The sequence below is a fragment of the Anolis carolinensis genome, chromosome 2, assembly GCF_035594765.1.
Source record: "Anolis carolinensis isolate JA03-04 chromosome 2, rAnoCar3.1.pri, whole genome shotgun sequence".
Classification (NCBI taxonomy): Eukaryota; Metazoa; Chordata; class Lepidosauria; order Squamata; family Dactyloidae; genus Anolis; species Anolis carolinensis.
In genome coordinates this window covers 131,842,444-131,865,588 of record NC_085842.1, presented here as the reverse complement: position 1 = coordinate 131,865,588, position 23,145 = coordinate 131,842,444, and the positions used below count along the sequence as shown (strand labels likewise).

The window sequence follows — 23,145 nt, the reverse complement described above, 5'->3', positions numbered from 1 at the left end:
GAGAAATCAGCCATAGCAGAGCACTTGATGAACCAACCTGGACACAGCATATGATTTGAGAACACAGAAATGTTGGACCACTCTTAACAACCACCATGTCAGGCTACACAGAGAACGCATGGAAATCCACAAGCATGTGGACAATTTCAACAGAAAGGAAGAAACTATGAAAATGAACAAAATCTAGCTACCAGTATTTAAACAAAAACTCTAAAATCAGGACAATAAATAAAGAACAACACTCTGAAAAAGAGGTATTCCAGACATGAAACAATCAGGGCCTGTTAACACCTCCCAACAATGCCCCCACGCAGGAAGCAGTCAGGCTTTGAAGCTGCAAGACTATTCAATGCTAATCAAGGCGGTCAATTGCAACATTCACACTTGCCTCAGGCAGACAAGAGCTCTTTCTCCCACTCTGGACATTCCACAGATATATAAACCTCACTTGACTAGTTTCCAACAAACCTATGCTATGGCTGACTTCTCTGATTGAATTAGTCTGTAGTGCCTTTCATGTTCCTTGATTCGTGTTTGGGCGCTGCATTATTTATTTATGATTATTATTATATTTATACCCCACATTTTTGTTGGGGTTTTTGTAGTTGTTTTTTTTCTTGTCAGGAGCGAATTTGAGAAATTGCAAGTCATTTCTGGTGTGAGAGAAATGGCCGTCAGCAAGGATATTGCCCAGGGGACGCCCGGATGTTTTTTTCTTTTGATGTTTTACCATCCTTGTTGGAGGCTTCTCTCATGACCCCACAAGGGGAGCTGGAGCTAATAGAGGGAGCACATCCGTGCTCTTCCCTGGATTTCTACCGGCAATCTTCAGGTCAGCAATACAACCTGCTGGAACAAGGGTTTAATCCATTGAGCCACCAGGGGCTCCATACCCTGCGTTATCTCCCCTGATTTTGCGTTAATCCAGAATGACAAAATACGCCTGGAAAGCCTTGAGAGGCAAATACAGGCTTCCTTATAGTGTGACAAGATCTTTAGCCTTCTTTGCTAAAGAGGGCTGGTGCCTCCCCAAACTACAATACCCATGTTTCTGTAACATTGAACGATGACAAAGTGGTGTCAAACTGCACGAATTCTAGTGTAGAGGCACCCTCATTGAACCAGCACCCATGGGAATGTGTACATGCGGGATAAATGTAGTTTCTGGTTCTTTGGTGGTGGCTGTTGAAACAGACCTAACGCCCATACCATAAACTCAATATTTTTTTTCGTGCCAGGAGCAACTTGAGAAACTGCAAGTTGCTTCTGGTGTGAGTGAATTGGCTGTCTGCAAGGATATTGCCTAGGGGATGCCCGGATGTTTAACCATCGTGGGAGGCATCTCTCATGTCCACACATGGGAAGCTGGAGGTGACAGACAGGAGCTCACCCATCTTCCTGGATTCGAACCGTTGACCTTTCAGTCAGCAGTCCGGCTGGCACACGGGTTTAACCCATTGCGCCACCAGGGCTCCAACTCAATACTGACATATTAAAATTGAAACTGAGGGCCCTTCCACACCGCCATATAACCCAGAATATCTAGGCAGAAAATCTCACAATATCTGCTTTGAACTGGGTTATGAGTCTACACTGCTATATCCCGGTTCAAAGCAGGTAATGTGGGATGGCATTCAGCTGTGTGGAAGGGGTGACAGTAATTGAAACTATATGAAGACAAATAAATACGAGCTTAAATGTAATACTGTTTTATTATAAAATCTAATTTTATTTTAATTTTTGTTTTAAAGTATTCTTTCACGGTGGTGGCCGATTGCTTGAGAGTTCCATTTGCTTGCGTTCCGGCGAACAGTCCTCAGTGAAGTAAAGTCTCCATTGTGTACAATCGGGCAAGGAGGCCTGCTCGCGCGCTCACGCGGCGGCCACTCAAGGCCTTGACAACAAGATCCAGGGGCGGGGCCGTGGGGCCGCGCGGTGCATCTTGGGAAACGCCCTCGCTGGAGGGTGCCGCCATTTTGTCTCTGTCCCCCTCGTCGGCCGTGGCGCCGTTGCTGGTGTATCTTGCGGGAGAGGGAGAGCTGCTGACGGGCGGTCCGGCAGCACCATGATTTCGGCTGCCCAGCTTTTGGACGAGCTTATGGGCCGGGACAGGAACCTTGCCCCGGATGAAAAGCGCAGCAACGTGCGGTGGGACCATGAAAGCGTGAGTGGGGCGGGCGCTGGGCCTGTTGGGGTTGGTGGGGCCTGCCGCGCCACCTCGCGCCTTCCGGCTGCAGCGAACCCAAGGGGGGCAGGAAGGAAGGGGGGCAACCGGCCGAAGGGGCCCTTCGGCTTGTCAAGGAGAGCCGTTCCCCGGCAGGTTTGGAGGAGAGAGCTTGGCGAGAAGAGGAAGAGCGGGAAAGGGATTTCTGCCAGAGGGATGGGCCGCACTCCGCGCCTTTGGAGGCAAACAACACCGCAAACCGCCGCGGCCGGGAGGAAGCGGGGACCCAGTGGGAACAGAGACTAATTTCGGGCACCTTTTGTAGGAATAAGGGGGAGGAGGCGTATTGTACATGACGGGCAAGTCAAGCATTTGAAAAGGCAGGCCTGGAAACAGCGCGCGTTTCCATCGTCGTAAGGATACGGGTTTCACAATTTTCGTTGTATAACGCTGAATGCTGCTGTAATTGAAATGCTGCCTCGGGGCGTGGTGGAGTCTCCTCTGGAGGTTTTTAAGCAGAGGCTGGATGGCCACCTGTCGGGAGTGCTTTGATTGGGTGTTCCTGCATGGCAGAATGGGGTTGGACTGAATGGCCCTTTAGGTCTCGTCCAACTCTAAATTCCATGATCAAAGTAGAAAAGTTTTGTAGAGTTTGTTTCCAAAAAATACGGAACCCAAAAAATAGGAAAACGAGTTATCGGTGGCAGCACACTGTTAACTAGGGGTTTAATATTACGTGCAGATCTAAACGATCAAAATGGAGCAAATCACTTTATTCTGCCCTGAGGGGAGATAGGGCAGAACACAAATAAATTATTATTATTATTATTATTATTATTATTATTACAGGGCTTAGAGAATTACATCATATAGCAAAAGAATGCATACCCTTAACATGTTTTTAAATTCCTATAACAAATGTTCAGAAGGATTTTGGAAACAAACTCCACAAATTGAAAATCATCAAAGTGGAAGAAGCAAGTATGAAATGCAGTTATAGCCAAGTATTAAAACTTAGGTAAAATCAGAAATATTTATATTGGGCTGAAGTAGGAATCATTTTAAGAGGCAAGTTTCAGAAAGGAATAAGTTATGCTGGAGAAAGAAGTTGCAAAGCAATCACGTATATATTACATCAGATGAGTGATGGAGACAAAACTGTCTTACCAAATAGTCTCAGTATGTGCTTAGAGTGCACACCTCTTTAGTGGTCTTCATACAACACCCAGGGTCTGATGTTTGAAAACAAGGTTAAAACATAGGTACACCTTCAAAAGTGAGCTCCATTCAGTTTTGCAGGATTATTATTCCTTCAGGTATCAAACCAAATAGTTTTAATTAGGGGTCCTTAAGGCTAACCGCACATGAGCTGAAATTCACATTGGGACATCCACATATGTTAGTGTCCCTTAAACAAATGAATGAAATGTTTTGGATGCCGTAAGGGTTGATAGCACCTAAAGTCCCCTCACAACTTCTTTAACACCCCAAAGCTGCCTCATATAGATAATCTGTGTGTCAGTGTGAACAGATAGGATTGGAGAAATGTCTGGCAATCACTGCCCCCCCCTCCCCACACACACACACACAAAGTTGGATGCACAGTGATTACAGAAACACAGATCTCTGAAGGGCTCTGCAGATCTTAGTACTAATGTCATTGTTGTGTGTCTGCCTATAGGAGAGGGGGTTGCCAGACCTTCTCAGATCTTAAACCTGCTCAGGTTGAAGTGTAGAATGACATAAGGTGGGGGTGGTATAGAAATGTAAGTTTTGTATATGAATCTTTATGCTCTACTGAGGAGATGGTGATGGTTGATGAAATTACTTGCTTTTTTCTTTTTTTTTTAAATGAACTTTTAGTGCTTTTAGTGTTTGGAAAGATCTTTCTTAACCCATCTTTTTTTCACTGAAGATTTTGGTGTTGTTGGCCTATCACACTGCTTATTGTTAACATTTCACATTTTTTTCTGATCAGGACTCAAGACAGCTTAGAGAGGTTAACACCGATACAACTTTTTTTTGTTTTACAAAAAAAGCCACACCATACAAAAGTAGCTGTTCACTTTAGTTCCTTTAGGTACAAATGTTAAAAGTACAGATCCCAAGAAAGATTCTTAAGTTACCCTACCTTTTTACGTTCCTCAAGTGTGGAAATGCTCAATTTCTTCATACTTTGCACTTTCATTTCATAAATGGCTTACCAGACCATGCTTCTATCTCCTGGAGTTTGTTCCTTGCGGTGAATCTTTTTAAATAGTCTTTGCCAAAAAGGCCAAATAAATAATGTTCAGAACCCATATCCTTTAATGTGTTTGATAAATTTACCTACTATAATATGAACTTTTCTCCTTTTTACTTGGTAAAGATGTTAAGCTAACTGGTACTTTCTTCATCACTCACCCTTTTTATCAAATCGTGATTACAGTCAGGCTTCCACGTTTGCTGAGGTTAGGGACACAGAACCCCTGCAAAAGTAAAAAATAAATAAATAAAAAGGACACCTATTTCAATCTCCAGGTCTTTTTGCATAACTCTGTTCAACATCTAGTAGAAATTGATCATAGAGTTACACTAGGGAACTATAGATTCCCAAAGAGCATTCTAATGAAATCCACAAATAATCAAATCGGCAAAACACAAACCTGCAAATATGGTGGATTGACATGTCATCGTTCCATTTCTGATTCACTGGTTTAGAAACGGAATTAATACAATTTTTGAAGCATCAGTAAACTTCATTCTTTAAAAACTCAGTGTACTGAAATGCTATATAGACTTTTAAATTGTTTTATTTCAGATTTGTCAATCTATATATAAAAATGTAATGTGCGGTTTTACTATGGAGTAAGCAAAACCACTGAACCAAATCACACCCAATTTGACCACAAAAGACATAGTCATCCAGTCTATGTTTTTCAAACCAAAAGACCTAGAAAAATAAAACCCAAATTAGAGGACGAGGAAAAGCCTTTTTTCCCCCTTTAGAAACGGCTCAGAATGGTAGGCCCCACCCCTTTAGGCCCCGCCCACTTCATATCCTAGCAATTCCCTCAGCCAAAATGGCAAGTCCCTCCCACACAGCTATATAACCCAGAATGCCAAGGCACATAATCCACAGTATCTGATTTGAACTGGATTATCTTGAGTCCACACTGCCATATAATCCAGTTCAGTGTGGATTTTATAGTTGTGTAGAAGGGGCCTCACATAATCCAGTTCTAAGCAGATAATATAAGATTATAATATATAATAATTACTGTGATATAATAATACAGAACAATATAATTCCTAAAATCAGGACAGTAAATAAAGAGCAACGCTCTGAAAATGGAAATTCCAGACAGGAAAAAAACCAGGGCCAACTAACACCTCCCAACAAAGGATTCCCCCAGATCGGAAGCAGGCAGGCTTTGAAGCTGCAAGGCCATTAAATGCTAATCAAGGTGGCTAATTGCAGCATTCATACTTGCCGCACCGAGACTATTAATTGCTATTCAACCTGGCCAACCAAGGATTCCACAAGGTAGAAAGCGGCCAGGCTTGCAAGCAGCAAGGCTATTTAGTGCTATTCAACCAAGCCAACGAAAAATGCCCCATGTAGAAAGCAGCCAGGCTTTTAAGCTGCAAGACTATTCAGTGCAATTCAAGCTGGCCAAACAATTATTGCCCTACAAAGGAAGTAGCCAGGTTTCAATTATTATTATTTTATTTTTATACCGGAGCCCCCAGATGGCGTAGTGGACTAAGTGACTTGAAGGTTGGGTTTCTGACCTGAAAGCTGCCAGGTTCGAATCCCACCTGGGGAAATTGCAGATGAGCTCCCTCTATCAGCTCCAGCTCCATGCGGGGACATGAGAGAAGCCTCCCACAAGGATGGTAAAAACATCAATAAAAATCCGGGCGTCCCCTGGGCAACGTCCTTGCAGACGGCCAATTCTCTCCAGAAGCGACTCAAGTTGCTCCTGACATGAAAAAAAAAATTATACCCCACCTCCATCTCCCCAGGGGGACCCGGGGCGGCTTACAAATACAAAACAAACATACAATACATCATATCCCAAAAAATGCACAAATGTAAATTAAAAAGACATAAAATAAAATGACAATCATTAATAAAACACAGGTTAAAATACAGCAATAAAATCATAAAATGAACTGGGCAAGAGTGCACTGAATAAGGCTTTAAACATGGAGGAAGTTAAAGTGCTATAAGATCAAAGCGGCTCTTTGATTGAGGGTGTTACTCCAGCTCGCCAAACAAGAATTCCCCTAGGTGTAACACAGCCAGGCATTGAAGCTGCAAGGCTATTCAGTGCAATTTAACCAGACCAACAAAGGATTAACCTTGGTGGAAGGCGGCTAGGCTTTGAAGCAGCAATACTATGTACTATTGAAGCTGACCAACCAAAGATTCCCCTAGGTAGCAAGCAGCCAGGCTTTGAAGCAGCCAGGCTATTAATTGCAGTTCTAGCAGCTCACAAAACCATTCCCGTAGAACGCAAGTACCCAGCCTTCCAAGCAGCAGACCTATTCTGCTGCATTCCAGCTCACCAAACAAGGATTCCCAAAAGAAGAAAACAGCCAGGCTTTTAGGCTGCAAGGCTATTCACTGCTATTCCACCTGGCCAACAAATAATTCCCATTAGCCACAGCAACGTGTGGCCGGGCACAGCTAGTAAGGTATAATGCCTCAGTTCCTGTTTCTGTTTACAGTGTTCCCTCGCTACTTCGCGGTTCGCTTTTTCGGATTGGCTGTTTTGCGGTTTTTAAATGAACATTAAAATACTTGCATAAATAATAAAATAATATTATAAATCCCTCTTTCTACTTCCTTTCTGGAAGGAGAAGCCGAAGGGAGAGAATAGGAGGCTGAAGCAGCTTTGTTTTCGCCTGAAGCGCGCATGCGCGTGATTGAGAGGCAATGGGACAGAGACTCTACTTGCCAGTGAGATTGTAAACAACACAAATATAGTGTCCCTGCTTTGCAGATTTTCACTTTTCGCAGGTGGTCCTGGAACGTAACCCCCGTGATAAGTGAGGGAACACTGTATTGCTGTTGAGGCATGGGTATTTGCCCTACATTTTCTGAAGTGAAGAATCATTCTGAGATCTCTGGTGCCTCTTTCTACGGTATTCCTTTAATTCTAATATTATCTAAAGATCTAATTTCCTATCTAGCTAGGTCTCTGTGATGTGAGAAATTTTTTATGGTTACTCTTACCATTCTTAGCAATATCCTTTTCAAAATTCACATTTGCTTTCTCTTTATGCAATTAAGTGTGCACTCTCCCTTCCCCACATTATGCATGAGTTCTATTTTCTGAAAGAAGCCTGTTCTGTAAAAGCTTTCATGACACTATGTCTTAACCACATTGGTGATGTCTTGGATTAGGGGTGGAAAGGACAGTGTTCTTGATCTGTACAATAATATATAGCTGAAATTTTCATCTTACAATTTTGCTTACCCCCTAGGCATTCTTGTGTAATTTCACCGCTTTCATTTTCCTTTTTTATTAGCACAGTCTCAGACAGTTTCCATAGCCCATCTTGCTCTAGGTCTTTTTTGCTCCTTTTAAGATTAAATGGAGATTTCCTCTCCCTTTTGGTAAAATTCATAGCCAGTTATTTTGTGTCACAGTTTAGAAACAAGGAAGGGAGGTGGAGTTAGGAAAGGATTAACTGGTTTTTATTTTTACATGAGTTTTTTGTAGGTATAAACTTCACTTCTTCAAATGCATCAGACACTCATAGCTTGACAATGCCCCAATCCAAAAATACAAAGCTCAATTTTACATAATGGTTACCCTTTGGCTTCACCATGGTATGTATAGTGACTTGTGCTTCTACAGATTGTGGTATCCACTTCGAGGTCCTGCAGGTCCAGAAGATACCAAAAGCTTACTGCATTATGAATAGGACACTAAATTTTTGATTACCTTATGTACTCTTTGCATAGAGCATTTGCTGCAAAAAGGGTATACAGTACTCCATGTGTAATGTGTGTAGCAGTGCATCAGATGTGTTACCAATATATCAGCAGATGGCATGATCCCATTATGAAGTTCATCGAACTGGTGCCTCTCCTTCATCTTTCGGTCCTCCCTGCAAAGATACTTTCTGAAGGGATGAGAGGATACATTCAGAGGAGGATAGCTGCAGTAAGAAGTAAAACTTGACTGCAAAAATGAATACTGGCCTCATCAATTCAGAAGGCTTTCTGTGTCTGCTGGGCTGCTTCTTCTGCAGATTGGGATGAATTTTGACAGGAAGTCATAATGAGCTGTGGTCACACTTACTCTTACATTCACATATTGGAATAGATCTAACACGCTACTTAGAATAACAGCTTGTGAAGTACAGCACCTTAAATTTTTTAGACAAATCAGAGAGGGCTATTTTGCTAGTGGTTACCTTTGCTTGCTCTTTCATGACACTTCCATACAATTTAGTGACCCTGTACATCAAGGCTTACCATAATAATAATAATATTAATAATACAGTAGAGTCTCACTAATCCAAGCTAAACGGGCCGGCAGAAGCTTGGATAAGCGAATATCTTGGATAATAAGGAGGGATTAAGGAAAAGCCTATTAAACATCAAATTAAGTTATGATTTTACAAATTAAGCACCAAAACATCATGTTATACAACAAATTTGACAGAAAAAGTAGTTCAATACGCTCTAATGTTATGTTTTAATTACTGTATTTACAAATTTAGCACCAAAATATCATGATATATTGAGAACATTGACTACAAAAATGGCTTGGATTATCCAGAGGCTTGGATAAGCGAGGCTTGGATAAGTGAGACTCTACTGTAATTGCTTTATTTTTCTATCTTGCCTCCATCTCCCTGTAGGCTACTTGGGGCATCTAACACAGGGCAAAGCCCAAGAACAATAAAACAGGGCAAAACAGATAAAACAGCATATTCGAATACATAAGACACAATAAAATAAGGCATAAATACAAATGCAATACAATAACAGCAAAAACCAATTTGGAACATAAAATGATAAGATAAAAAGAACCACCAGTTTGAGAAAGGAGTGACAGGGAGGGCAATTAGAACTAAGGTGCAAAGATGTATTATAAGGTACTTTTGGGATGAAGGAGACAAAGTGTGAGCATTCTCAACATTGGGGTGAGGTAGAATGTCCAGTTAAATCTAGGAGAGGGTGGAAAAGTGTGAAGTATGGTGCATTAATTTTTGGGATTTTGATCATGGGGACTAGGTTATTCAAAAGCGCACCGCAAGACCCAAGTTTTTAATTCCTTTTTTAATACCATGAGATTTACAAAATATAATTGTCTTTGTTAAGACATTTCCACAGTCATTATCGATGACAAAATACAGCAACTGAGAGCAATATTTAAGGTTCAATGGGGCAGCTTTCCTAGATGCTTAATGTCCAGGACATTAGGCAATTTAAATCCAACAAAAATAAACATTACTATTCATTGGCCAAGATTTGTAGAAATTATAGCTGTTGAAACAAGAGCAAATTATACTATTATTTTATACTTTTGTCTTTCTAAAATTGAGTAGGAAACAGAACTCTAAAACTGTTTTTCTCCTCTATCAGGTTTGTAAATACTACCTTTGTGGATTTTGTCCGGCTGAATTATTTACAAATACCCGTTCTGACTTGGGTAAGTATGTGTTTCTGTTGTAGCAGCTGTGAAGCTCAGGGTTAGATATTGCTGCTTCTTATGGTTTGGGACATTAAAGACTTTAAAATCCTACATTGTTGCTGTATCTAAGGCTCTTCAAATTAAGATCCATGGGCCAGATGTAACCCTCCAAGGTGATTTACCCAGCCGCACCCTAAACTTTAGACATAGGGTGACTTTAAGGCACACAACAACAATCCTAATTATCTTGACTGTCTCATCAGCCAAAAGCAGGTCCATACTTCCCATTGAAATGCTGGTGGGTTTATGGGGGTTGAATTAGTTCTTTTCAAACGGAAGCTAGGAGATCGGAAGTCCCCCCCTCCCCCCCTCCAACTAGGCCCTTTTCCCCTAAGCCTGGAAACAGACTTCCCCCAATTGTTTATTTCCAGACTTTACCTAATTGCTCCCTCTCCCCCATTCCTAGGCAGAAACACCACCCCCACTACCCAAACCTATCCCTCCCTCACCTTTTTCCACACACCTTCCCTAACTCTCTATCCTCCCCATTCCTTTTTCCTTTAGATATATGTATGTAGTATTGTAGTAAACTTACTAATAAAAATCATTTAAAAAAAAAGAAATGGTTCTTCATTTTATTGTTCCTTCATATCTTTTTGCACAACAAATAAGATATGTATAAGTTTGCATAGGAATTTGTTCATTTTTTTCAAACTATAGTTTGACACCCCACCACCACCACCACCACCACTAGTCCGACAGACTGTGAACTGGCCCTCAGGTTTAAAAGTTTGAGGACCCCTGCTGTATTGCTTTAGAATAAATAATCAACATTGTCAAAAAGGCTAAAAATCCTTTCATATGTATGATAGCTAATTATATTATAAACTAAGAATTCAATCTGCTTATGTCTAGCATTTGATTTACTAAATATACACGTTTTTGTTCTTGCAAATTATATTTAACAAAACTTCTAATCTTCCTTTTAGTGTTAGGTTTTTTTCCATAGGCAGTTCACTCAGTTAGATCTAATGTTCTTTTTACTCTTTACATTAAGTCTAACCACAATATTAGAGCCTATTCAGTGTTGCACAAGCATTCACATATATAATGTGGAACATATCCAAATTATAGTGCAGTTTAGCAAGCAATTGTACAACGATGTATGTATTGTAAAGCTAGTGCAAATACGAAGTTGAAAATCGAGATTTTGGCAAACTAGAGTGGTATGCCTATTTGCTCATTTGTTGCAGGAATAATGTTCACATTAGTTGATACCTTTGATTTTTTAAACATGTATAGCTATTCTTTTGATAGCTTTAATAAATTTTGCAGGAGAATAGAATACTTATTCTTTAGATCTCACTAATTCTGATCAATATTGCAGAAATTGGTATGATACCAAGTATGTTCTAAGGTTTGTAGAACTAAGGGTTTGGTTTGGTTTTTTGTCCTTGTGCCTGGTTGCCAGATGTTTAGATGCTAGGTATTGTTTGCTGTACAATGGTATTCCTGCTCTCTGTTTACTTTATGAGGGGGAGCTTTGAGGTTGTTTGTCAAATGCTCCAACAAAGTATTTGAACTTATATTCACCCTTTTTATTTCTAGGTCCATGTGAAAAAATTCATGATGAAAACCTCAGAAAACAGTGAGTATAATTTAAAAAGTTCATATATGAGCCTTTACTGAAATATCTAATAACTGTATAATAAACTAATAATACAGATATAGATACATATCAGTTTAACTTGTGCTTTGGCTATATAATGATTGACTTGTCAATCAAACTTTTTTTTCATTATCAGATATGAAAAGAGTTCACGGTTTATGAAAGTAGGCTATGAAAGGGAATTCCTTCGTTATTTACAGAGCTTGCTTGCAGAGGTCGAACGGCGAATTCGAAGAGGCCATGCTCGTTTAGCGTTGTCTCAGAACCAGCAGTCCTCTGGTGTAAGTACACAAGGGAATGGTGAATTAAACTTTTGTTTGTGTGTTTCCTTTTAAGTCATGTTTTAAAAAGGAAATATGTACAATGTCCTTAATGATTGTAGCATACTTGAGACATTTTGCAAAAATGAAAACTTCAAATAATTTCTCAAAATATGTAAGTTACCATATTTTTTTCCTAATTTCTTTTTACTTGAGCCAATCTGAAAAATAGAAGTTGACTATAAGCCATGTTAATATATTGATGTTTATCTAACTTTTCTGAAATTATAAATAACCATCTAAACAGTATCAAAATGCTTCAGGCTGTACTCCATTGCCTCAAAGTAAGCTTCCTTGAACTTAGTGGGACTCACCTCAGAGTATAAATGTGGATTTCTCCCTCCCTCCCCCAAAAAAAGTACCAAATCTATTTGAACAAATTTTATTGGATTTTAAAAAAATGCTTAAGGAGATGCATTTTCTTTTTGCAATTTTACAAACCCTGTACCAAAGTGATTTGATACATTTTGATAGTTTTGATCTGTATATAATACCTTAGCCAACATTGTTCTGCCACGTATAACCCATTTCTTAATTTTTGGGGATTTTGTACCTTTTGGAAACGAGTTCTACAAATGTGTAGAATTGCAGGACTTATTTGCAGACTCTTTGTATACAGTGGAAATCTAATGTTCTTATGCATTGAAAATTAACAGCGGAGAGCTTTTTCTCTGGCATGAGTAGTGTGGTAGGAAGAGGTAAAATAAACAATTTGTTGATCTTACTTCATTACTGATGATTTTCCTTTAATATTTAGCAGGCAGCAGGACCTACTGGTAAAAATGAAGAGAAGATTCAAGTTTTAACTGACAAAATTGATGTACTTCTACAGCAGGTAATGGTTGTCTCGAATAAAACAAATGTTCAGAAACCTGGATTAAAAGACTGTAATAGCTTTTTCTTGTATAATAGATTGAAGAGCTTGGTACTGAAGGAAAAGTAGAAGAGGCTCAAGGAATGATGAAGCTTGTTGAACAGTTAAAGGAAGAAAGAGAATTGCTCAGATCTACAACTTCAGTAAGTACATCACAGAAACAGATCATTTTAAGAGCTAAAGACCACAATAGGATGAAAATCAAGTATGATACATTCATGCTGCAATAGCCTTGTATTTCAGTTAGTTACAAAAAGATTTTGTACTTTCCCTTTCAGTCTTTCAATCCTTTGCTAGTTTGGTGTCTCTTAATAGCAACAACACAAAACTTTGCAGACTAATTTAACAAAATTATCTTGGGATTTAAAAGTGAAAACATTTGTGAAAGTGAGAGATGTCATGTTTTTCATCCATCTATGTTTTCCTCCCACTCTCCTTTACAAAATGGGTTAAAGAAATCTCTGAATTTTTTGCAACTCCATTTCGACTCCTAGCTTGGTTCTCATAGTAAACTAAAATCCCTTGGGTAGGAAAACCTCTCTCCCTCTTGGGATAGCAGTGCTCTGTTACCATGTTCTGCCATTTGGATGTTGTACTCAAATTCTTTGGAAATTGAATTCCGGTAAAGGTTTTTTAAGCAGTGCCATTCTCATATTCAGAACCTAATGCAATTATTCAGACCCTTTTATGTTTATTTTGGATTGAGTGTATTTCATGGTGGTACTGTGTTGAATTCCAAATATGGAATAGAAATGAGGAAAAAGTTTCAAAGTCATCTTTTTGTTTTATGTCTTTTTTTTTCTTCAGACAATTGAGAGCTTTGCAGCCCAGGAAAAGCAGATGGAAGTTTGTGAAGTCTGTGGAGCTTTTTTAATTGTAGGAGATGCACAGTCAAGAGTGGATGATCACTTGATGGGAAAACAACATATGGGTTATGCTAAAATTAAAGCTACAGTAGAAGAATTAAAAGTACGTTCAACTTCAGAGAGCAGAAAATTAGTTAAATGGAAAATGCTGCATGTGCTAGGAGACATTGTCAATATTTGTCCCTTCTGCTGTACATTAAGTTAATACAATAAATTTTGTTTTAGAATATGCTGTTTAAGAATGTGTTGTGTGCAAAATACACTAAAGAGAACTGCACAGTTCACAATTATCAGTATACAGTGGGTTATAGAGGGAAATAATTCTTGTTCACATTATACAAAAGCTTCATATTGCATAGTCATACTATCAATAGGAGGTTTAATACCCAGTCATAAACCAGGATTTAACAACCCCGATCCCCATATGAGGCAAGAAAGCAGTTGTGTAAAAATAACGGGATGTATGTTTTCAACAGTTGAGGACCTGTGTATTGAAATCTAAAACTCATTAAGAGATTTGTGCCATTTTGTGAAATGTATCCTAATGATTATTCTGAACAGTGAGCAGTTTAAAATGTTTGGAGACCTGATTTTATGTTTGACCTTATTTGGCTTTTCTGGTTTTTACTTAAAAAAAACAAATCCAGTAATCTTTCTGAATTTCTTTCCGTTTAAGGAAAAATTAAGAAAGAGAACTGAAGAGCCTGACCGTGATGATCGATTAAAAAAAGAGAAACTAGAACGTGAAGAGAGGGAGCGGGAGCGTGAAAAGGAAGAAAAAGAAAGAAAAAGGCGTCGTGAGGAAGAAGAAAAGGAAAAAGAGAGAGCTCGTGATAGAGAGAGACGAAAGAGGAGTCGTTCACGTAGCAGGCATTCAAGCAGAACCTCTGACAGGAGAGGTAGTCGGTCAAGAGACCATAAAAGATCAAGAAGCAAAGACAGAAGACGAAGCCGGTATTTATTTAGGAAGTGACTTGAATTCATTTACAGTTTCTTGCTCGTGCTTTTGTGTACCTTGATAAAGAGAATACAGGATTTGCTCACAACATGTTAAAGGCTTTTCTGAGTGCTGTCTTTTTAAAATGTTTAGGAGTCGAGATCGACGCAGAAGCCGTAGCCATGATAGGTCAGACAGAAAGCACCGATCACGCAGCAGGGAGAGAAGGCGGTCAAAGAGCCGAGACCGCAAATCCTACAAGCACCGAAGCAAAAGCAGGGAGCGAGAACAAGACAGGAAGTCTAAGGAAAAAGGTTAGTTTGTATAAAGAGCACATAAATTCTCTGCTCTGCCATGGTCCTTCAGTTCAAGAGGGAAATTCTCCAGAATATTCCTGGACTTCACCCCATTTGTTGTAGGGTATTGGATAATGCAGTTCCTAAACTGCAGGTAGATGAATATATGTTGCTCGATTACATGAGTTGCCCTCCTTTTGGTGTCCAGCACACAACCTTAACAACTAATTATATTAATGTGTATAATTTGTCTCATACTTTAAAAGAGAAATTTTATTTCAGTTCAGGTGATAAATGATAGATTACTTATTTGCATGCTCATACTCGTTCCCTTTATTCAATGTCTTTTTTATACTTACCTACATCTAAGACAACTCAATTTTGCAATACCAAATCAAAGTAGTTGCTTAACTATTTTGTTCATTTCTTGAAATTTTCTCTTCCCCAAAATAACATGGAATCCAAATTTCTCAAAGGTCCACAGTACTATTTTTTGGACATGACTTACAATGCATATTATATGATGTGCATATACCCGCATTTTATGTTGGCTGCAGAAGTCTAAGGGATACATTTATTGCTAAAATAGGGAGTTAGTTGATGCTTCTCTGGAACAGTTTGATGAATTCTTCTATTACAGCTGGATATACCTCTTGGCATTCTGATTTCAAATCCTCTCAAATCAATATAGGAAAAGCCCCCTTTTCACCTTGTTTCTCATTCACTTCTTGCTTTCTAAACTTTTCCTGTTGGTCACTTGCAGTTCAGTTCTCCATTTCTACTCTGAGTAAGTCTCATTGAGTTACTTGAGCCTTACTCCTGAGTCAGATAAAGGCCTTGCTTTGTTGTGAAGAATATGATTCCAAAATAATGTTCAGCAATACGTTCTGTGATCTTTACATTGAAGAAAGTCTACCATTTTTGTACTGTGCGTTTTTCAGTCTTGTCACAGTTTATTCAAATATTTTTTCCATCTTTTTCTTTTGAGGATATCTCACAGAACCCTATGTAGATTTTTTTAGTGTATAAATTATTTGCATTTGCATTGCTTAATGGCAACATGATGAATTTTGGTATTAAATTAGTGGCCTTAATTTGATATGGTTCTATAACTGGTCTTTAGAAACTCTTCGTTTGATATGTGCATAGCATATTTCTTTTGCCAAATTCCTGATTGCTCAGGAAATGAATAGTCAAGTTCCTTAACCATGTTCTGCATAAAATCTGATTATTAGGAATGATTCAAAAATACAAATGGGATTAAGTGCAACAGAGACATGTACGTAACTGCATTTACTGAAGCCAGTATTAGAAACCTATTGTATGTTTACAATTTGACATCATACCATCAGTGTAGGTGGCACATTTATGACACAGTCAGTAGCCTCAAAAGAAGGAAGTAGTAATACAGAATAACAACAGACTATTTTTTTGTATTTACTAAGTCACTTTTACGGTCTGAGGATTTCCAATGAAACGGTTTTGATTTGCTTTATTGTCATATTTGCAGTGCTTTTTGTCCTGAGCACACAGACAACTAACCTTGAATATCACTCATTTTCTGCAATAAAGTTCTTCATAGGTTCATGGGATTAAATGTTAAATACAGTAGAGTCTCACTTATCCAACATAAATGGGTCGGCAGAATGTTGGATAAGCGAATATGTTGGATAATAAGGAGGGATTAAGGAAAAGCCTATTAAACATCAAATTACATTATGATTTTACAAATTAAGCACCAAAACATCATGTTTTACAACAAATTTGACAGGAAAAGCAGTTCAATACACAACAATGTTATGTAGTAATTACTGTATTTACGAATTTAGCACCAAAAGATCACTATGTATTGAAAAGATTGACTACAAAAACATTTGACTACTAAAAGGCAGACTGCGTTGGATAATCCAGAATGTTGGCTAAGTGAATGTTGGATGAGACTCTACTGTAGTTATTAAAACAAGTGATAGGAAAGTTACCTGTCCCATCAGTCTTAAGCTTCAGAATATGCAGTTGATTTCAACAGTAATTAAATGTGAACCCCTTGCCACTCCTGGAATATTTGGGTATTGTTGTGGGGTTTTTTTAAACTACTCAATTGTTTTTATCTTCCTATAACTTTCCATTGTGGTTGCACTTAAAATGTTGCTTCCTTTTATTTTGCCTTATGCAAAACACTTACTATTCATTGCTAAGTAGCTGCTTGGATGTCCTTACTGTAGGTTCCTTATTCTGTTCTTTTCAATCGCACATGTTTCAAGTCAGTTTATTGTATGCAGAGGTTTCTGAAGACAGCATGAGAGAACACAAGTGCAGCAACGAGGAACTGAAATTTTAAATAAATTCTCATTCCCCCTCAAATTGGAACCCCATTATAAAGTCCCCTTCACCTGAAAGCTATTATAATTAAATGGTGTTATTTGTGGAATTTGTTTACACCTATGAGAAAATCCGTTCATTTAATTTGGTAATAAAATATCCTTTCCTCTGCCTCTTCTCTGAATATATCCAGTAAAACACAGGAAATTGTCGTACTTAATACAGACAGTCCCCAAGTTACAAACATCTGGCTTACATATGACTTATAGTTAAGAACGGGGGTGAGACAACAGAAGTGAGAGAAATCTATCCCTCAGAAGGGAAATTCACTCCTAAAAGACTTATCATAGGGAAAAGGTGTCTCCACTGACGCTTTATAACCAATCCTTGTTTACACAACAAACCCAATTTTTCAAAATCCAATTATCACAGGAACAGAAAGTGAGGTGAAATCTTCTGAATAGGGTCACAGACAGCAATATAAACAACACAGGGATGTCAACCCTTCCCTTTGTTAACCAAAGCACCCCCCCTTTATATATATGGCTGGAGTTACACTTTAAAATGTTCTTGTTCTGACTTACAAATTCAACTTAAGAGCAAACCTACAGAACTTACCTTGTTTGTAACTTGGGGACTGCCTGTATTCACAGTTAGTCAATATCACTTCAACAGATAGGCATGCCAGTATTTGCAGTGCACATGATCATAAAAGGTTGCTTTGAGAAATATGCAAATGGAACTTACTCCATGCAAACAGCTTTCTTTTAAAAATGAAATCACTTAACAAATAGTTAAGTAGATTTCAGGAATAATTATGATCAAGTGAAAGATGTGCTACAGTGGAATAAGACTCAGGCAGTTGTCATAGTATGGGCTCATTTTTCAACTCACAGGTTAATAACTTGTTTAATAGTTGTTGCTGCCCACCCCCTGCCTCCCAAAAAAAATTCCTTCTTTTCATCTGCCCACATTCATAACAACTGTAAAAGCGTCCACAAGAATCTATACACTCTGCCCATTTATAGGGCTGTTGAGCTCTATCGTATCTACATAGGACAGAAGATAAACTTATTGGACTGACTGCTAGTCCTCTACGGGGCAAAAAGACTGCTGTTCCTCAGTGGATCTACATGTGACTCGCCGGTGCCTAATAAAGCAAAAATGGAAGACTTTCAAAAAGGTTAGTTAGTGTAACCTACCCAGGAAATGATCATACGAAGCAGACTCTTAAGGATTCCAAAGAGAAATTGACTTCTGTGGCTTTTCTCTGTTTAGGTTTCAAGTAGTGGGTGTTTTCTCTTGGATCATGGTTACATTCCATGTGCATTTCCCCCCAGATTTTTGTCTGTTAAATACAGTTATTATAGGATTTTTGTCAGCTGGAATTGAAGGCTTCCCGGAATACATGTTTGCTCCTGTGGATGGCAAAAAGCTTTACTACTATGCATTTACATAAATTTTTCCCAAAAAATAGCTTTGAGCCTCTCCTCCATTTGTTTACAGTTCTGAATGGCTTTTTCCTTAAATTAATCCAATTCAGAAATAGTGGGCTGGATGCTTAAGCAAGAACTCGTGCTCACTGTGCTTGCTAGAGAAATACATAGTGCAGTCTAATTTTTAATAGTTCCTTTAATTAGTAAAATTTTTATAAAAGTGTCTCGTATGAAAACTCTTGCTTGCAGCAATAATTTGTGCATTGGGCATAAGACATAAATTTAAAATAAGATCCAAAGTTGACATGCGGGTCTCCTCCTATTAGTTTCTTTGACTAAGTACATGCTTTTGACATTCCTAATTTAAATACAGGCTGCATGTAAATAAAATCCATGTTCAGACTCTTCTGCTAACCCTTGCCATTCCTTATTCTCTTGGTTCCTGTGCAAGGAGAAAGGCAATATGTCAGTAAAATACAGACTTCAAATAAACTTACTACATCTGTAACTTCTAACTGTTTTATATGTGAAAACGAGGTGCAGATTTGCCAGTAAGATGAAAATTAGCAAACCTATTACTACTGTGAAGGTTACTTTTTTTCTTTCCCCCTAGTCCTGGATTGTTACACAGTCTCATGCCTCATGCACATAGACTGCTTATCTCCCTTCTTGGCAGTGGTGGCAAATAGGGAGACAACCCCCAGCTGCTGGTGATGTGATGGGCATAGCAGGCAAAAGAAGGTAAAACGTGGGAGGGGCTGTGAAGAAAAGGGAGGAGAAACCATTGCTACCAGTTGAATGGAAGATGTGACGCTCTGGTGAGGTACAGAGGGGGAAATGATCAGTCGTTGACCATCAGAAATATTATCATGCAAAACCATACGAATGACAGCGTCTTCTAGTATAAATGCTGGTATCATATCTTATGTATGTATGTATGTCAAAGTATGTATGTATGTATGATTATTGGTTGATCGGTTGGTTTGTACCACAAAGGCTACATGGCTTGATGGATCTGGACCAGACCTGGCATACATACCCTTCGTTATCCAACGTGAAAGAATTGAGGAGCTTGACTGGGAAAGAAAGGGAGCAAAGCAGATTAGCTGCTCCTAGGTGATGTGTTGAACTTGCAGACTTGCAAAGTCCCAGGTTCAAACCCGGGGAGCGGAGTGAGCGCCCACTGTTAGCTCCAGCTTCTGCCAACCTAGCAGTTCGAAAACATGCAAATGTGAGTAGATTAATAGGTACCGCTCCAGCGGGAAGGTAACGGCGCTCCACGCAGTCATGCTGGCCACATGACCTTGGAGGTGTCTACAGACAACGCCGGCTCTTTGGCTTAGAAATGGAGATGAGCACCAACCCCCAGTCAGACACAACTGGACTTAACGTCAGGGGAAACCTTTACCTTTACGTAGGTGATGTGTAAGAGGGAAAGGAAGGAAGGAAAAATTAAGAGAAAGGAAAAGAAACTAGAAGGAAAGAGAGGAAGGGGGAAAGGGATGAAAAAAGGTAGAGAAGAAAGAAAAATGGAAGACGGAAAAAGGAATGGGAAAGAAAGAAATAGAGAGGGAGGGACAAGGTGTGTGAGAGAAAAAGAGGAAGAAAAGAAAGCCACAAACAATGCAAACCCAGGCAATGCCAGTTATATTCATTAGTTATAGTATACATGCAAATCTGCAAATAAAGAAATCTTGCTCTGTTTTAGAGAATGTTAAGACCCAACATTTTCAATTTACATATTAAAAGCTCATCGGTGTACTTTTGTGTTGGAGGTTTTAAAGACATGTTAAATTTATTCACACTCTTAACTTCTCAACCACAATCATATTTAAACGTGTGGGTTTTTTAAAAGTTCTCATTGCTGCCACTCAGAAAAATTAGTTTGTTGATAGGAGATGAATTTGAGCTAGATTAAGTGAAAGTTGTATGCTGTGATAAATACATGGTTTATTCATATTTCTGTACTAACTTTCTTGATACTAGGCAATCAGATACATATATAGTTTGTGATTTTGACTAGACCTATTAAATAAGTATTCTCTGAATAGTATTTTGTGTTGTAGTTTCTTACATTTATGTTATCCTGTCCCCTTTTCTTGGTTTGTTACTCAGATCTTGTTCTTTCAGACAAAAATCACTTGTTACTATCAGTCAGCCTATAACTTTGATCTATAGTTTCTAGCTTTTACAGACATAGTTTATGGTTTCAGTATAGACCACATCTGAAAAAGTGATTCCATATGTGTATTTACTGTGAAGTCCATGGTCAATGTCTTCTTTCATGGCAGAAAAAAGGGGATCTGATGATAAAAAAAGTAGTGTGAAGTCCAGTAGTCGAGAAAAACAGAGTGAAGACGCAAGCATGGACTCCAAGGAAGGCGATGCTAAGAATGAGGTCAATGGGACCAGTGAAGACATAAAATCTGAAGGTGACACTCAGTCCAATTAAAACTGATCTGATATGACCTCAGATCAGACAGAGGTAAGTGCATTATTTCAAACTTTGATTAGGGCTTTTTGTTACTGTTTAACAGTTCAGCGTAAGTATGTACAGATGAAGATGGAGCTAAATCAAGTAAGAAGAGATACTAAAGCCACTTCTGAAGGAAAACACAGTGTAGTCCTGCAAAACCTTTTGAGGTACATTGTTTTGTATCGGCTATTTTGTAGCAGACTCATACCCCCATTAGTGTGCCTCTTGGGAACATATTTGTAATTATAGTCGCCATAGACATTAATTATCCTCTTTTTTATTTTTAGGGGATTTGTTATATTTTTTTAACTTCTAAACTGATTTTGTAATTAAGTCCATATTGTGTTGGTGCATCAGAAACATTTGCTTTAATACTTAATATTTGAGGCACATGTTGGACTGACTTTTGTTTTTATAAAAACTGCTAGTATTTCTTTGTCAAGGATGTTTCTAGTTTTTTTGCTTTGCCTTGCATTCTAATGCAGTTTGTTCTGTAACTCGAGAGCCAGTAGCATTGGATTGATGGAAGTGTAGGGTTTATGAATAATTGCAGCTGACTACCATACCTCACACAGCGTTGGTGTTGTGAGCGGCCCATGAAAAGCCAAATTAAAAATCAAGGATTCAGTCAAACTAAGCAGGTACTCATGCCAGGTACTCCTTTCTCTACCCACATCCATGTTTGAATGCTGTTGCCTGTAATCTTTAAGCTTACTGTTGTGTGTTTTATTTATGAAAAAGTGAAAAGGAATCTTTGTGCATATTTTGTGAAACTTGTTAACCTGACATTAACTTGACTGGCATTTTCTTTCAACTGTGTGTAGGGATGCAGTGCTGCCCAGAATTAGATATCTTTATTAAATGCAATAGATACTACCTAATAACCGCCTTGTTACATTCAATGCATTTCAAGTCTATAAGAGGTATGTGTTTATAATTTCCTACGGTGTAGGAGAATTGCCAGGCAGCCATGGCACCCAACATCCTAGACTGGCTGATACCAGACTTGGGAGGCAAATGAAAATAAAGGGCAGTGTCAGAAACACCTAACAATAAGTATATATAAACTGCAAAAACATATACAGCCACATTACTTAAATAAAGAAAACAAACCCTGAAGTAAAAATAATCTGTTCTTTAAGATTTTCAAGAATCATTCCTTAAAGGAATAAGCAGAAATAAAACTAGCAGAGTGGTTTAATACATTTTAGCATATCTCCAAAGAGCTACTGGGCAATTAAAGCACAGGCTTATGCATGTTTCTTGAGGAGTAAGTTCCACTGTCTTTGGTGGGTCCTACTCCCACGGAAATGTGTATAGAGTTGCAATCCACAGAATACTGATGTTGTTTAACTTCCATTCATTTCAATGGCACTTGCATTAGACTCCTGTGCAAGTCCAGTTGGAATAGGTGAAGGCTCCCAACAGCACTGACTGGTGAATTGTAACGTTGTTTGTCCTTTACTATTGGATACATAGGCGCTTTAGGTAGAGTAGATAAAAGGTCCTTTTGAAGAGTTAAATGGGCAGCAAACAATATGTAGGAGCGGCAAATGAAAGTAATCAGTGTTCCCACTATCTGACTCTCTTTCCCCAACATTTTGCATTATAGGACAACTGGGTGACAAGTCTGCGAAGAATCCAGAAGACTGCATATTATGAAGATCTGCTTTAAAATGAGGTGAAAGAAAGCTGTAGTGGCATAGAAAAAAAAATAAAGTTCAGTTAGATTTTTTTTAATAAAGATTAATTCAGGACTGTTGTGACCTCTCAGAATACTGAAAAGTTAATAATTAAACAATCTACTGAGAATTTAAGTCCTTTTACCATTTTCCCTATAAGACTTTTAAGATGATAAACCAACATAATCTGAACACATGGCTTGCTCAGTGTTTAATTGCAAGTTTTCATTCTTGAACTTCAAAAACAAGGATAAATGTTTAGTATTTGTGTGACTCAGACAGGAACAAATCCCATTTTTACAGCCAGGCTATACCTAGCTTCTTGATATATCCTAATGGAAATAAAAGTATCTATGAATTTCTGTTACACATCCAATTGTCATTGAGTGTTTAATATTAAATAGACTTCTTTCCAAATAAATGTGTTCAGCAGCATTCTTGTCTGTTTTTCTCCTTGCTCCCAGTC

General features: G+C 38.5%; 1 protein-coding gene across 4 annotated transcripts; it reads left to right on the top strand.

Moving 5' to 3' along the window:
- The first annotated feature begins 1,950 nt into the window (after positions 1 to 1,950).
- Positions 1,951 to 23,114, top strand: luc7l3 (LUC7 like 3 pre-mRNA splicing factor). 4 transcript variants are annotated; one of them, XM_062970553.1, is made up of 11 exons: positions 1,951 to 2,164; positions 9,756 to 9,822; positions 11,413 to 11,452; positions 11,610 to 11,754; positions 12,554 to 12,628; positions 12,706 to 12,810; positions 13,475 to 13,636; positions 14,210 to 14,487; positions 14,624 to 14,784; positions 20,813 to 20,953; positions 21,059 to 23,114. In XM_062970553.1, exons 1-11 carry the CDS (start codon positions 2,066 to 2,068, stop codon positions 21,238 to 21,240), a joined length of 1,455 nt encoding a protein of 484 aa, XP_062826623.1. In that variant the 5' UTR covers positions 1,951 to 2,065; the 3' UTR covers positions 21,241 to 23,114. The 4 variants fall into 4 exon arrangements, with proteins under 4 accessions (XP_062826623.1, XP_062826622.1, XP_008102733.1 ...); XM_062970552.1 differs by having other exon boundaries at positions 1,952 to 2,164; positions 12,551 to 12,628; XM_008104526.3 differs by having other exon boundaries at positions 1,953 to 2,164; positions 12,551 to 12,628; positions 20,813 to 21,006; positions 22,610 to 23,114.
- Positions 23,115 to 23,145: the final 31 nt, after the last annotated feature.